The sequence below is a fragment of the Anser anser genome (genome assembly GCF_964211835.1).
Source record: "Anser anser genome assembly, chromosome: 12".
NCBI classification, from domain to species: Eukaryota; Metazoa; Chordata; class Aves; order Anseriformes; family Anatidae; genus Anser; species Anser anser.
The window spans coordinates 10,935,004-10,949,276 of record NC_139733.1 but is presented as its reverse complement, the minus strand read 5'-3'; the positions used below and the strand labels follow the sequence as shown (position 1 = coordinate 10,949,276).

General features: G+C 67.6%; 3 protein-coding genes across 5 annotated transcripts; 1 reads left to right on the top strand and 2 right to left on the bottom strand.

Moving 5' to 3' along the window:
• The first annotated feature begins 130 nt into the window (after positions 1-130).
• Positions 131-5,520, top strand: PCBP4 (poly(rC) binding protein 4). 3 transcript variants are annotated; one of them, XM_083795797.1, is made up of 13 exons: positions 131-356; positions 1,386-1,484; positions 1,685-1,708; positions 1,789-1,821; positions 2,112-2,228; positions 2,341-2,472; positions 2,675-2,803; positions 2,947-3,021; positions 3,176-3,220; positions 3,453-3,528; positions 3,864-3,916; positions 4,094-4,263; positions 4,589-5,520. In XM_083795797.1, exons 2-13 carry the CDS (start codon positions 1,389-1,391, stop codon positions 4,902-4,904), a joined length of 1,266 nt encoding a protein of 421 aa, XP_083651923.1. In that variant the 5' UTR covers positions 131-356; positions 1,386-1,388; the 3' UTR covers positions 4,905-5,520. The 3 variants fall into 3 exon arrangements, with proteins under 3 accessions (XP_083651923.1, XP_083651924.1, XP_083651925.1); XM_083795798.1 differs by having other exon boundaries at positions 1,596-1,708; XM_083795799.1 differs by lacking the exons at positions 1,685-1,708; positions 1,789-1,821 and having other exon boundaries at positions 1,386-1,506; positions 2,093-2,228.
• LOC310880268 (putative G-protein coupled receptor) lies at positions 5,450-7,968 on the bottom strand. The gene is made up of 2 exons (XM_083795802.1): positions 7,831-7,968; positions 5,450-7,526 (listed from the first exon to the last, which is right to left on the bottom strand). Exon 2 carries the CDS (start codon positions 7,402-7,404, stop codon positions 6,175-6,177), a length of 1,230 nt encoding a protein of 409 aa, XP_083651928.1. The 5' UTR covers positions 7,405-7,526; positions 7,831-7,968; the 3' UTR covers positions 5,450-6,174.
• An 824-nt stretch (positions 7,969-8,792) lies between these two features.
• On the bottom strand, positions 8,793-14,192 carry PARP3 (poly(ADP-ribose) polymerase family member 3; the record flags this gene model as incomplete). Its single annotated transcript, XM_083795796.1, has 11 exons — positions 8,793-8,962; positions 9,048-9,194; positions 9,358-9,535; positions 9,691-9,768; positions 9,924-10,070; positions 10,185-10,411; positions 10,598-10,733; positions 11,153-11,344; positions 11,607-11,732; positions 11,933-12,163; positions 13,929-14,192. 11 exons carry the CDS (start codon positions 14,190-14,192, stop codon positions 8,793-8,795), a joined length of 1,896 nt encoding a protein of 631 aa, XP_083651922.1.
• Positions 14,193-14,273: the final 81 nt, after the last annotated feature.

Below are 14,273 nucleotides of genomic sequence, written 5' to 3'. Positions count from 1 at the left end.
CTGCCAGCTGATCGGCTTCCAGGAAACAAAATGCAATTACAAAGAGGGGCGATGTGCGAGCCAAGGGGGGGGGGGTAGGGGGGGGCAGGAATGTCCCCAGCGGTGGCAGATGGCCTTACCCAGGGTGCATTGTTCCTCCCAGTGTCTCTTATCCGCTGTAATAGGATCCCGGAGGGAGGGATGTGGGAGAGGGGAAGAGCGAGGGGGGCCCCAGCGGGCCGGGGTGGGGGCCGGGGCTGCCAGGCTGGCCCGAGCCCGTCAAGCGGCTCATTGTCCCTGCCCCGGGTGTCGCTCGGCGGCACCGGCAGCGATGTGGCACTGAGCGGGGCCGGCGGCGGCACCGGGCGCACGGAAAGGTACCGGACGGGCGGCACCCGGGGGGGCGGGGGGGATACGTTTCCTTCTGGGAAATGGGGGCGGGGGGGGGATGCCCGCCCTGTCGTGTCCACCCCCCCTCGCCACCACCTCCTCCTGCCCCCCTCGGGGCTGCCAGCTCCGACGCCGCGCAGGGGACGGGGACAGGGACAGGGACAGGGACGGGGACAGGGACAGGGACAGGGACAGGGAGGCGCCCATCGGCACCCAGCCCCCGGCCCCGCCGCTCCCTCCCCCCGGCGGGCGGGGGGACACGGACACTCCCCCCCCCCCCCCCCCCCCCGCGTCCCCTCTTTTGTCCCCGCTGCCGCTCACCCAGGGGCACAGAGACGCCCCCCCCCAAAAAAAAAAATCCCGTTTCCCCGATGTGCCGTGGTCGGCGGGGAGCCCTGGCAGAGCCCCCGAAATAGCCGTGCCCCCCCCCCCAATCCCGTCCCGTCCCCCCCCCCCCGGGCCCGGCCCCGACACGGGTGCTTTGTTTCCCAGCCCGCTTGGCATCGCCGCCGGCAGCCAGCCGGGGCCGCCCACCCGCGGCCGGACACGCGGCGATTGTCCTCCGCTGCTGTCCCCTCCCCTGCTGTCCCCTCCCCTGCTGGCACCGCGGGGACGAGCCGCCCCCGGGCCCCCCGGGGTGCTGCTGGGGGGGGGCGCGGGGGGGGCCGCGGGGCCGCGGCGGCCTCGGTTTCCCCTGGGCAGGGTGGGCGTGCGAAGCCGGACCCCCTCCCGCAGCCCGCTCCCCGCAGGCAGCCGGCCCCTGCCTCAGTTTCTCCTCTTCTATGGGGGGGGGGGAAGAGCAGAGTCTGGGTCTCCCCCCCCTCACCCCCCCCCGGCTATGGGCAGGAGCCAGAGCAGGGCTGGTCCCCCCCCGCCCGGGGGTCCACGGCGCACCAGGCCACCCCTCTGCATCCCCGGTGCTGGCAGCTGGGTGTGGTGGCGGGGGGGGAATGTACCCCGGCCACGTCCCCGGCTGCCCCCCCCAAGAAGATTCCCCCCCCCCCCGTGTCCCCCAGGCCATGGCATCGCCGGACGGACTGAGCGGCGCGGAGGGTGGCCCCGAGGAGCCGGAGCTCAGCATCACCCTGACCCTGCGCATGCTCATGCACGGCAAGGTAACTGCTGGAGGGGGGGGCCGTGCTGGAGCGCCCACCCCCCGGGGATGAGCGTCTCCAGGAGGATTCCTTGCCCCCATCCTAAGCCCGGGCTCTCCTCGCCCCTGCCAGCTCTGCCCCGGTGTCACCGGCCGCGTGTCCCCGGGGCCGGGCTGGGGCGCTGCCCACTAACGGGGCTGCCCTGGCCTCTGCTCCCGCAGGAGATCGGCAGCATCATCGGCAAGGTAAGAGCTGGGGGGCCCCGGGCTCTGCTGGCCCTGGGGGCTCCTGGCCCTGACCACCGGCCCTGTTCCTCTCCCCGCAGAAAGGAGAGACGGTTAAGAGGATACGAGAGCAGGTAAGGGCGTACCGGGCGGCTGCGGGGTCCTCTGTCCCGGTGCCTCCCACCGTCTGGCAGGGTCCCTGCCCAGCCCGGGCACCCCAGGCTGGACGCACGGGGTGGTGGGATGGGGAGAGCCCGGGGGCACGGGGAAAGGAAAAGCCGGAGGGGGGCAGCATCAAGGATGAAGCCCCTGGTGAGCTCTCTGCCAGGGGGGAGGTCAAGCCCAAGGGCCTGCAACGTGCTGCCCCCCGCCCCGTGCTGGCCGAGCACAAGGCCCCCCTGACAGGGCGCGCCACCATCCCCAGAGCAGCGCACGCATCACTATCTCGGAGGGGTCCTGCCCCGAGCGCATCACCACCATCACCGGCTCCACCGATGCCGTCTTCCGTGCCGTCTCCATGATCGCCTTCAAGCTGGAGGAGGTGGGCAGCCCCCCCCTTCCCCAGCAAGGTGCCGGGATCGCCCCCCCCCCCCTCCAATGCCTGGGGGTCCAATGCCACGCGTGTCCGTCCCCCCCCCTCCTCGCCTCCGCAGGACCTGGGAGCAGGGAGCGCCGAGGGGGCCGCGGCGGGCAGAGCGCCGGTGACGCTGCGCCTCGTCATCCCCGCCAGCCAGTGCGGCTCGCTCATCGGCAAGGCCGGAGCGAAGATCAGAGAGATCCGGGAGGTGAGGCTGGGGAGGCCAGGCCCCGGGGGGAGGCCCCGTCGCCCGCCCCACGGCTCGGGTGCCACCGCGCTCCCCGAGGAGTGATGCAGGAGCCAGAGCATCACCCCACGGGCCCCACAAAGGTCCCGGGAGGGGCTGGGGGGAGAGCGAGAGGCATCGCAGCCCCCCCCCCCCCCCCCAGCAGCCCCCTTTGCCTCCCCAGAGCACGGGGGCTCAGGTGCAGGTGGCTGGCGACCTCCTGCCCAACTCCACTGAGCGCGCTGTCACCGTCTCGGGGGTGCCGGACACCATCATCCAGTGCGTGAGGCAGATCTGCGCCGTCATCCTGGAGGTAGCCGCCCAGCCCCGGGCACGGCAGCCCGCGGGAGCACCCCTGCCCAGCCTGCCGGCGGTGTGGGAGGCCGTAGGTGCTGGGGGGGGACACACGTACCCGACCCCATCTCATCCCCTCCACCTCCTTCCCTCCCTTTCCAGTCGCCTCCGAAGGGGGCCACCATCCCCTACCACCCCGGGCTCTCCCTGGGCACCATCCTGCTCTCTGCCAACCAGGTAAGGGGCTCGGGGTGGGGGGGCCCAGCCTCTGCCGGCAAGGGGTAGCTCTGGTGGGCTCGGGGCTTGGGGGCGGGGGTCTCCTTGCTGTCCCCTGTCTGTGCGGGCAGGGGTCCCCCCGTGGCCCCCAGCTGACACCCATCGTCCCCCCCAGGGTTTCTCCATGCAGGGGCAGTACGGTGGGGTCTCTCCAGCAGAGGTGAGTCTTTCCCACCCCCTGGCGCACGGGGTGCAGCCCTGTCCCCGTCCCCCGTGCTGGGGTACAGGTGGGACCCTGGGGGATGTCCCCGTGGGCACGAGGTGTGTGCCAGCCCCCAGCTGGAACAGGCTGTGTGCTTACACGGGTGCCAGAGCCCGGCCTGGGGGATAAGGGGGCTCTGCCATCACCCCTGCCCTCCTGACGCCTCTGTCTCCTCGCAATGCCCGGGCAGGTCACGAAGCTGCAGCAGCTGTCGGGGCACACGGTGCCCTTCACGTCCCTGGGCCACCCACCCTCCATGGTGCCAGGTGAGCTCCCCTTGGGGCTGGGCACTGGGGGGCTATGCCACTTCTGACCTACTCCTGGCCCTGGCAATGGCAAGGGGGTCCCCATCCCTTGTGCCCTCCCCAGTCCCATCTCCTTGGTATGCCCTCCCCACCCCAAGACCCCTTTTTTTGGTTTCCTGGGGTGCCCATGCTGCCCCGAGCCCTCCAGCCTCATGGCAGGAGACCAGTGCCCACATCCCATCCTCCCCACGGCCCCTCCCAACGGCTCCTTCAGGTCTGTCCCCACGGCCAGCATGGGGTTGGGGGGCACGGGGCTGCTGGAGACCCCCCCCTAACACTTCCACCTCTCCCTCCAGGCCTGGACTCCAGCTCGCAGAGCAGCTCCCAGGAGTTCCTGGTGCCCAACGATGTACGTGTGGGTCCTGGGACCAGCGCGGGGGGGGGCGGCGGCATGGCTTGCACCCACCCGTGCCCCCTCCGCAGCCCCTGGGAGCTCCCTGCTCCAGCAGAGCGCGGCCTCGCAACGTCCCGATTTTCCCCCGGGACGCCCGGCCCCGCTCAGCCTGGTTCTGCCCCCCCCCCCCAGCTGATCGGCTGCATCATCGGCCGGCACGGCAGCAAGATCAGCGAGATCCGGCAGATGTCGGGCGCCCACATCAAGATCGGGAACCAGACCGAGGGCTCCAGTGAGCGGCACGTCACCATCACCGGGTCCCCCGTCAGCATCACCCTGGCTCAGTACCTCATCACCGCCTGGTAAGCTCCCCACCCCCCAAAAAGCAGCGGGGGGGGGGGGGGGGATGCTGGCTGCAAGAGTGGCACCTCCCAGCACCGCAGCTTTTGGGGACCCCCCACACGTGAAGGCGGGCATCTTGAGGTCCTGAGACAATAGGGCAGGGCCCCGGACCCCGCAGGGTCTCAGCCCCCCTGCCCCAGCGGGGTGCCCAGGATGCGCCGCAGGGACCCGTGCCTGAAGGGATGGGGCGTGGGGTCTACATGCCCTACAGCGGGCAGGTGACCCCCCCCCCTTTGTCACCGTGACCCTCACCACCCTATCCCTCCCTCTTGCCCCCCCCCCCAGCTTAGAGACGGCCAAATCTACCTCCCAGGTGCCACCCGGCCCTGGCTCCGTGGACCTCGGCGTGGGCTTCTCCCAGCCGCTCGCCCCGGGCTCCGGCGCAGCCCTGCCTGCCGTGGCTGCCGCCCCGCCGGCCCTGCTGGGCACCCCCTACGCCCTCTCCCTCTCCAACTTCATCGGCCTGAAGCCGGTCTCCTTCCTGGCACTGTCCCCGTCCTCCGTGGCGGGTGCCAACGGCGGCACCGCCACCTACACGACCAAGATCTCGGCGGCCAACGGCACCAAGAAAGCTGACCGGCAGAAGTTCTCCCCCTATTGAGCCCCTCCGCGGGTGGAAAAGGGGGGGGTCCTGGGGCCACCCCGTGCCGAGGACACCCCCTGCCCGCCACCCTGTCCCCCAGCCCCTGCCAGGCACCCACCCCAGCGTCCCATGCCCAGGGGATGGCGCTCCCGGGGTCGATGCCTGCTGGAGCAAAGGGTTTGCTCTGATGCGCGTCCTGGCAGCACTGTGCCCCCTCTTCCCCCCCCCCCCCAAGCTTTCCTACATGTCCCCTGGTATTGGTGGGGGGCTGTCCCCATCAGGGGGGCCACCCTCCCAGTGCCAGGTGTCCCTTGTCCCGTGTCCCTCGCCCTCCTGCCCATGCCCCTGCCCACAATGCTGCCCCTCTCCTGCCATCCCTGGCCCCGTGGGCTGCACCTGAAGGCCAGATCCTGCTGATGAGGGGCTGCCTGGGCTCTCTGGGGTCCCCCATCCCCCGGCTGTGGTGGGGGGGCCCTCCCCTGGCTGCCCTGTGGCTGTCGCCTCCCTCCCAGCAACCCCCTCCGAGAGCCTGCTGGCTTGGAAATGCTGTATATATAAGTCTATATTTTTCCTCCTTTGTAACTTATCAATGGTTTAATAAAAAGATAAAATTTACGGGTGAAAAAAAAAAAATTTCCATCCCCCGGGGGGAGACACCCCCAGTTCTGGGGGTGACTCCAGAGGAGTGGCGGTGGCCCTGTGGCCAGGGGTGCTGGCCCTTGGTCTCAAGCTCTCTGAAAGTCTTCCCAGAGCCCCCTCCCTGCCGTGGGCAGCTTCCCCCCAGTTAGTACGGGGGCAGGGGGGTCTCCCCTTCTGGGTGGCAGTGTGTCCCCCCAGCGTCCCCTCAGTGTCCCTGACTCCTTTCTTTCAAGAGAGGAGGTGCTGGGGGCCTGATCCCCTGCCCCAAGGGAGGGTTCCCGAGCTGCCGCCCAGAGCGCTGGTGTTACTGGTGTTAGTGGTGTTAGCTGGGCCGGGGAAGGGTGCAGGGGGGCCCGCTCCTTCCCTGCTGCGAGCACCCTGGCAGGGGTCCCACGGGACAATGGGGGGTCCGTGTGGGAGCCCCTCAGCTTCCCGCGTCCCACATCCACGCAGCTGGGCCGTGCTGGCGGCTCCCAGCGTGCAGAAGGGAGATGAAGGCTCACGAAATCTGGTGTGGAAACTTTCCTCCACCACGCAAGCTCAGAGGGGAGGCAAAACCTGGCCAAAGACCCCCCCCAGGTCCAAGGGGCTGGGTCCCAGAGGGCTGATCAGTCCCTGCCCGGCGTGGTGGGACAGGGCTCCCTGCTCCTCAGCCGCTCTCCTCAGGAACTTGCCCTGGGATGGGGAAGCCCACCTTGCTCTGGTCCAGCCTGTTCCTGGGGCTGGGGCCGATGCAGCTGGAGCGGGTTTCCAGCGTGCACGTTGCTCGCTGGAGGAACTGCAGGAAGTTTTCCTGGACGGAGGCCTCCGAGACGGACAAACACAGCTCCTGGCCCAGGGGCCGGTTGAGGCAGCTGCGCCAGAGCCGGGCCAGCTCCTCCCGGATCTGGCGGTTCAGCAGCCCGTAGAAGAAGGGGTTGATGGCGAAGGAGGAGTAGGCGATCCAGGTGACCGTCATCTCCCCGTGCCCACCGCCCACCGCGCCAGCGGTGACGGAGGAGTGCAGGTGGAAAGCGAAGAAGGGCAGCCAGCAGCACAAGAACTGTCCCACGATGAGGACCAAGGTGAGGATGGCCTTGTGGCCTCCCAAAAAGCGCTCGGGCAACAGCCTGGGCAGCGGCAGGTTCCTGGCGGTGACGATGGTCACTTGGCTGGCAGCGGAGCCGGAGCGGTGCCCTGGGACAGCCGCCTGTGCCGGCATGGGCGCGTGCTGCAGGGACGCCAGCCGAGCCACTCGGTACACGCTGCAGTAGACAGCAAAGATGATGATGGTGGGCAAGACGAAGCAGACGATGCTGAAGATGATCACAAACGCCTTCTTGTGGGCCCCGGGGCTCCAGTAGACTGTGCACCGGCTTGCACTGGTGGCCCCGTTGTCTTGAGGCCAGCCCACCAACGCTAAGACAGTGATGAGAACGGACTTGACCCAAATGAAGATGACGCCGGCCACTGCCAGCCTGATGGTCATCTTGACCTCGTACCGCATGGGGTGGACGATGTAGTAGTACCGCTCCACGCTGATGATGGAGATGGTGAGGATGGAGGCGCTGATGAAGCAGACGTTCAGGAATATCAAGGCCTGGCACTCGGCAATGCTATAGATGACCCTGTCGAAGCAGGAGGAGCTGGAGATGATCCCCAGGGGCATGAGGAAAATGGCAGAGAGGAGGTCAACCGCGCAGAGATGGCAGACGAAGATGAACTTCCTGAGAAGGGGGGTTTTGAGGATGACGACCATCACCACTACGTTGGCCACCAAGGCGGTGATGGTGAGCAGCACCATGCAGAGGAGGCCGACAACCTCCTGCGCGGCGGATTGCTCTGGGATGGGGGGCGCCTCGAGGCCGTCTGTGGTGTTGGGCCCCACCCGGCTCGCCATGCCACCCGAGGACTAAGCCAGCAGCTCTGGTGCCCATGTCACAGGGACAATTCTCCTGCCTCCCGCGGAGGGAAGCCCCACTGCAGCCATGGCCACTGTCTTCTCGTGAGCAGGCCCCTTGCCTGTTGGGGAGGGGAGAGGGGTGTGAAGGAGAAGGAGCAGAACAAGGAAGAGCCGTGGAGAAACCCATGGAGGGTCTCCAGAACGCCCTGGAGATGCTGGAGCAGGGAGAGGTGCCCGGGGAGGTGGCAGCAAAGGGCTGGCACTGCCGGGACCCGCTGGCACCCCGGCCGGCCTGACGGCCACCCTGTCCCCCTGCCCACCAGGGGCAAAGCAAACCCCACGTGCCCCATCCCCGCAACCCCCGCTCTGGGTCCCCCTCCTTGCGGCCGGGGGTCCCTGGGTGGCGGCGTGGGACCCACGCACCTCTGCTCCTCGGGAGATGGGTGACGCTCCCCTCGCCGCCGGGCCGCTCCTCCTCGCCGGCGCTGCTCCCACGGCGGGACTGGGGCTCCCGGAGGCCACGTCCCCCCCCGGTCCCCCCTTCCCCGCGGCTGTCACCCGTTAGTCATCGTGTTTGCCTGCCGCGGATGGCACCGGCTGTCACACCCGGGCTCTGCCTGCCCGCTGGCAGCAGCGGTCCCACGGGGAGAGCTGCTGGGTCCTAGCAGCCGGCGGGTGCCGGGGCAGGGGGGACCCAAGGGTCCCCAGCCCGTGGGGCCCTTCCCTCAGCAAAGTGCACAGCAAAGGGTGGGAGGGCGGCACGCCGAGGAGGGGGACCGGAGGGTGTCCCCCGCGCAGGGGGATGTCACTTGGGCATCGGGGTGGGACAGCCAGGTGTCTCCGTGGGGACATGGGGACATGTTCCTGGGGGGACTCAGGGTACGGAGAGGGGCTTGGTGGGGCCAGCGTGGCTGGCACTGCACCAAAGGGAGGGCAGGCGCTGCTGACATGGGGACAGGCTCCTCCACGCGTGGGCAATGCAGAGGGACAGCAGCATGTCACCTTTGTCCGCATCCCCTCTGCAGCCCTGACACCACGGTGGTGGGCACCAGCCCGGCTACAGTGGCGAGGGCGATCCGCTTGGCCAAGCCATCGGATTTCACCTCAAGTCTGCCGACACCGGTGGCTGCGACAGGCTGTGGCCCTCCCGGAGCCACCCATGCTGCGGGGTGACACCAGCCAGGGTGCCCTACTCTGCCCCCTCCGCACCCGGCAGGAAAGCAAGGCACCGCTGGGCACGGGGCACGGCAGATTTATTGATGTCCAGAGCAGGCTGGGCCCCTCCGTCCCTCACCCCGGTGGAATGACCGGAGAGCCCAGAGCGCTGCGCTCCAGGCTTGTGGCACCGCCGCTGCCGGAGGGGGATGCGAGGAGCCCAGGCGCCCTCAGAAGCGGAGCTGAACGAGGTAGCGGATCCGGCACTGGCTCTCCTGATAGATGAGGTACTCGCTCTGGCTGAAGGAGGACTCCTTGTAGGCGGGCATGGGGATGGGCTTGCCCTGGCACACCAGCACCTCCTTCCCATCCAGCAGCACCTCCTCATCCTGCGCGGGGTCTGGGCGAGAAGACCCCGCACCGCGTCAGCCCCGAGACCCGGCCTGTCCGCCCCATGCCCCCAGCCCCTCGTGCCCCAGTCTCACCCGGCTCGGTGCGGCCACAGGCCAGGACGCTGTCGTAGCCGGCGGGCGGCTGGCGCAGCGTGGGGTCGTCGCAGGTGATGCGGTACGGCTTGCCCAGGGCCACCTCCGTCAGGAACATGATGCCCACCCTCTGGGCTGTGCAGCCCACTGCCACCAGAGGAGGGAAGGGATGGGAAAGGGGTGATGGAGCCAGCACCAGCAGTCCCACCCAGCTGTTGCCCAGCACGGAAGGGGCTCAGCCCAGTGGGTGGCACGGGAATCTGGGCTTGCACCAACCCCACGGGCATCCCCATCGGCCTGGCGTGCTCACCGTAGCAGGCAGACTTGCTGTTCTCGGAGGCGAAGTAGATGCCCCTGCCCACGCGCCCACCTGAGTGGGGCATGATGCGCAGCCCGTTCTTGAGGATGGCCGCGATCACCGCCACGTTGGTGCCGTGCCAAAGCAGGCGCCGATGCTCCAGGTGGTCGTGGGCCTTGAAGGACTTGTTCTGGAGAGATGTGGAGCTAAGGGCTGGCCAGGGGACATGGGGCTGCCCCAGCTCAAGACCCCCCCGGACCAGAGATGCCTCCTGCAGACCAAGCCCAGACCTAGGGGCACAGCCGGGCTTTCCCCAGGTGGGGACAAGCAGCTCCTTCTTCTCACCTCCCCCTCTCGGGCCACCACCCAGATGTTGAGGATGCGGGCCTTGTTCCCTGTCTGCACCACGTAGTTTTGGATCACCTGCCGGGAAGGGAGGCAGGGACGCGGTGTCACCGCAGGCAGCCATCCAGCCGTGTCCCTGCCACGTCGCCGAGGAGGTGGCACTCGGAGGGCTGTGCGCAGCCGGGCTCCCCGCAGTGCCCGTGGTCCCTGCGTGCCCGTGGGGACCTTTGCACCTGGTGCTCCCAGGAGGCCGGGTCCAGCAGGGAGAGCTGGCAGCAGAGCAGGGCGTAATCCTGGTCCAGGGGGTGGGCAACCTCCTCCTCCTCTTCCTCCGCCTTCTGCGCCTGCAGACTCTGTGCCACCTCGATGTCAGCCAGCACCTGGCAGGGACCGAGAAGGGACACCGTCACGGGGGACCAGGGACCCTGCCATGGCACCGCCTCCCTGCCCCACGGGGACGGATGCCAGTCGCCACTGGCCGGACAGCATCTCACCAGCAGCATGTCCTTCTTGGCACGCAGCAGGTCGGGGGAGTCGATGGGGGGCGGCCGTGCCCGCCTGAAGTTGTGGGGGACGATGGTGTAGAAGCGGGAGGAGAGTTCCTCCAGGCGGGCGGCCCGGGGGGGCTGCTCCCGCAGCGCCGCCTCCAGCTCCTCCAGCGCCTCGAAGCCCCGCGTGATCTGCTGCTGGCTCAGCTTCCCCAGCGGCATCTTCTTCACGTCTGGACAGGGGCAGAGGGGATGTCGTCACCCCCTTTTCCACACCAAGCACCCCCCAGCCCTGCTCCTCCCTCGGTGCTCTTCCCAGCATCGCTGTGGTCCCGGCTGCCCAAGGGGACGCTCTGAAGACCACCAGCATCTCCGCCGCAACCAGCAGGGTCCCTCCCCGCCCCCCCGGCACCTCCTACCAATATTCATGGTCTTCATGGCGTCCCGGAACATGTCACTGCTGAAGATGAGGGCCACCAGATCCTGCGTGGCTTTGTCCAAGGTGCAGGGCAGCACACGCCGCTTGGAGACCTTCTCCCCGGCCACGCCATCTGCCTGCGGGTGCAGCCCCCAGCTTCGCTGAGCTGCGAGAGGCTGTGGGCAGGCTCTGCCCGCTTGCCGTGACCAACACCACCAGATGCCTACGGTGCTCCAGAGAGAGGCATGCCCCCTCCCACCCCATCTCAACCCATCATCCCAAATCTCTGCTTGTGGGCTGCTTCAGCTCTCACTCACAGAATTACAGAATATCCCGAGTTGGAAGGGACCCACAAGGATCATCGAGTCCAACTGCTGGCACCACACAGGTCTACCCAAAAACGCAGACCATATGACTAAGAGCACAGTCCAAACACTTCTTAAACCCCGACAGGCTTGGTGCCGTGACTACGTCCCTGGGGAGCCTGTTCCAGTGCACAACAACCCTCTCGGTGAAGAACCACTGCCCTCGGGCGATGCCCTGGCTGCCTGCTCACCCTGACGGTGACCTCCAGCTCCTGCCCGGCCCCCGGCTGCACCTCGATGAGCGTGTACTTCCCCGGCTGGGCCACGAAGCTCTCCCGTGCTGCCCAGCTGTTCTTGGTCTTCTCTCGGAACTTCTTCTCAAAGTCCTTCTTGGCAGCTTCCAGAGAGGCGAAGGGCGTAAGCCTGGACTGGCCCACCTCCCCCTGGAGCAGACATGGCGTCAGGGGCACTGAGCATGAACCGCGGGTGCCTGACATCCTTGCTGAGCTGTCACATAGCCTGGGGACATGTCCTTGATGCCCCCACCCCCAAGGAGGGCTTGTGGCAAAGCCACTCGCTCTCTCATTTCGGGACGGGGAAGGTGGGATGGGGAAGCAGGCAGGGAGCACCTGGTTCTCCCCAGCCGCCTGGGGGACCCTGGGCACGGCTCCCCTTGCGGGGACGGCCGCAGGAGGATGGGCTCACCACGCGTCCCCAGCGGCTCCAGGTGCTGTAGGCGCCGCCGTGCTCGATCAGCTGGATGATGTAGAACTTGTTGTTGTTGGCGCTGATGTTGGTCTGGTTCAGGGTGCAGTCATAGTCCTCGTAGACCTACAGCAGGCAGCAGGCTTGGGGCTGCAACCAGGGTGGCATCTGGGGGGCAGAGGGCACTCTGCGGAGCTGGGGATGGGGGAGGGTCTGCAAGGGGACTCGGGGCTGCCCCCGTGCCAGCAGGGCAGCGGCCGCCTCCCTGCCCCTCGCACCCCCTCCCCAGCTCCAACACGCACCGGGTGCCCCCACCCCACACTCACCTGTGCTCCCATCCCCGCTCCCAGGGGGCACAGCCCATCGATGGTGGCTGGGGGCTTCTCCTTGGGGGCCGTCTTCAGGGCAGCCAGCGTGGAGCTCCAGGCATCCTCCTCCTCCTCCTCCCTCCCCTTTGCTTTCTTGCCCCCACCTGGGGGCTGTGGAGCGGGGGGAGCTCGGCGCTTGGGGCCCATGGGCGAGCTGCCCCCGTGGGGCTTCAGCCTCCGAGCAGGAGCCTGTGGGGCGTGAGGGATAACGAGTGCCCTTCTGGGAAAGTCTAGCTGGGCTGTGCCTTGCCTGCCCTACGTCTACAGCCGGGGAGCCCGGCCAGGCAGGAGGAGGGGACTGCAGGGCTCCCCTCAAGCTGCTGGGGCTGGGGGCCGAGCCCCACGGCACCCCCCTGCCCCGGGGATCCCGGATTCCCCAGGCAGGAGGCGCGGGGCGGCTCGCTGAGGGGAACCACGGCTGCTGGCGCCGCAAACTGAGCTGGGCGAGGGAGAGAGTTTGCTGGAGCGGCAGGGAAAGCCCAAGGAGCCCTGCCCAGCCCCTCGCCTAGAGGGGGCACCGGGGTCCCCAACAAGAGGAGCGTGCCCCAGAGGGTCCCCGAGCCCTGTGCCCGCAGGAAAGCAAGCTCTGCCCTCCCTCCCCCGAAATGCCTCCCCCCAAATCGCAGCGCGGCGCCCTGCAGGGCGAGGTGCTGGGGCTCGGGGGGGCTCGGACAGCCCCTCGCCACCTGTGCCGGCCTCTCCCCTCCTCGCAGTGGGTGCTGGGGGCAGCAAGGGGAGCGAGGGGAGGGGAACGGTGCAGGGGGCAGCCCTCGCCAAAATTTCTCACTCCCCCCAAAAAAGCAGGCAGCAGCCAAGGACAAGCGGAATCAGCAGGCAGGCCAGCACGCCTCCGGGCAGCAGTCCCCTCGGTGCCGTTCAGAAAACAGCCTCCAAGGAACCAAAACCCGTGCTTGTGCCGAAGCTGTGTGTTGCAGGTGGAGTCTCCTTTCTCTTCAGTACCTCGGGAGGCGAGAAATGACCGCAGGAACACTTCCCAGCTGGTTTCTGTCAGTCGGCAGCCCGGCTCCCCAGGGGACAGGCGGCAAAACAGTGTCACCGCGCCTGCCCAGAGCATCCTGGAGGCCCCGCTGGCTGCTGGCAGCTGGTCTCGGGTTTGAAGACTGTTCAGAGACAGCAACAGGCGACAGCCTGACGTGCCGCGCGGACTTCTAACATCTGCAAAACGCGGTGCTGTCCTTCCTGCCAAGGTGACGCAGGGGACAGCGCCGCTTGGGTGGCTTTGGAGCTCCCCAGCTCACAACAGCCGAAGCCCACACCAGCAAGGGGACGGCCCCAGGTCCTCCCCGGGGCAGCGCATGACAGAGAGGGCGATTTGTTTCCAAGGCCCAACCTTACCAAGGCAGGTACCCCCCAAAAGGTCTGCAGCCCACGTTGGATAAGAAGCCAGGAGCAGCAGGAGGGGACCAAGAGCACTGACTCTGACCTGACCTGCCTCACAGAAGGGACGGGGAAGGACCTGTTTGGAGAGGGGGGTGGTGGTGGTGGCGGTCTGAAGCTGAGCCTGGGGAAGGGGGAGGAAAGCTCCTTCCCCTAGTGCTTGCTTTACGTTGTCTTCTTTGTTCCTCGACACCTGAATCAGTAAGTTACAGTTTGTGTTTACTGACTGTAAATCAGATAAATTCCCTGAGTGAGAGCTGTTCTTCCTGCAACTTATATTCTGCTCTGATTCGCCTCGGTCCCCCCTCTGGAGCCGGGGCGCATCCTGCTCGTGCTCCAGCTCTGCTCGCATTCACGCGCAGGGGGCTTTTTACCAACACAGCTGGTGGATGAGGCTGTGCTGCTATAACGAGGTGTCAGAAGACCCCGTCATGGAGCATAGCCATGCTGACCCAAGGAGCAAGAAGCGCTGCTTACCAGGTGAGTGCTCCCCAGCTGTATGCCCGTTGCCTTAGCTGGAAGCACAGACCCAGCGTGCAGAGCCGCACACCTTTACCTGCCTGGGGAAAGCAGGGGTTTCATCTTGTTTCCCAGAAATCCGACATGAAGGAGGAGGACCTGGATTTCCCCCTTGTTTCCCTCCCCAGGAGCTGCCGCAGAAGGAAGGTACCCGTGGTTTCTGGCTCCCTTCCTGGGGAGCAGCGCCAAAGGAGATGGCGCAGGGCACCGCACCGGGCGTGTTTTGCTTTTGCAAGTAAAAAACTGAAGCGAGGCACAACAAAGAACATGTGGCATTTGGTTTATTCACTGTGGGGCTCATTGCAGCCCTGCTCGAAGCTCTCGCAAGGACTCTCAGCCTCCTGCTGCCCTGTCCCCAGCCCGTCCCAGTCCTCCTGCACTG

What these genes read in the sequence shown, in the direction of transcription:
- PCBP4 (XM_083795797.1), top strand. Translation starts at nt 1,389, where the DNA reads ATGGCATCGCCGGACGGACTGAGCGGCGCGGAGGGTGGCCCCGAGGAG. An exon ending in TTAAGAGGATACGAGAGCAG is followed by an intron (nt 1,822 to 2,111) that starts GTAAGGGCGTAC and finishes CACCATCCCCAG; the next exon opens with AGCAGCGCACGCATCACTAT. An exon ending in TCTGCGCCGTCATCCTGGAG is followed by an intron (nt 2,804 to 2,946) that starts GTAGCCGCCCAG and finishes CTCCCTTTCCAG; the next exon opens with TCGCCTCCGAAGGGGGCCAC.
- LOC310880268 (XM_083795802.1), bottom strand. Translation starts at nt 7,404, where the DNA reads ATGGCGAGCCGGGTGGGGCCCAACACCACAGACGGCCTCGAGGCGCCC.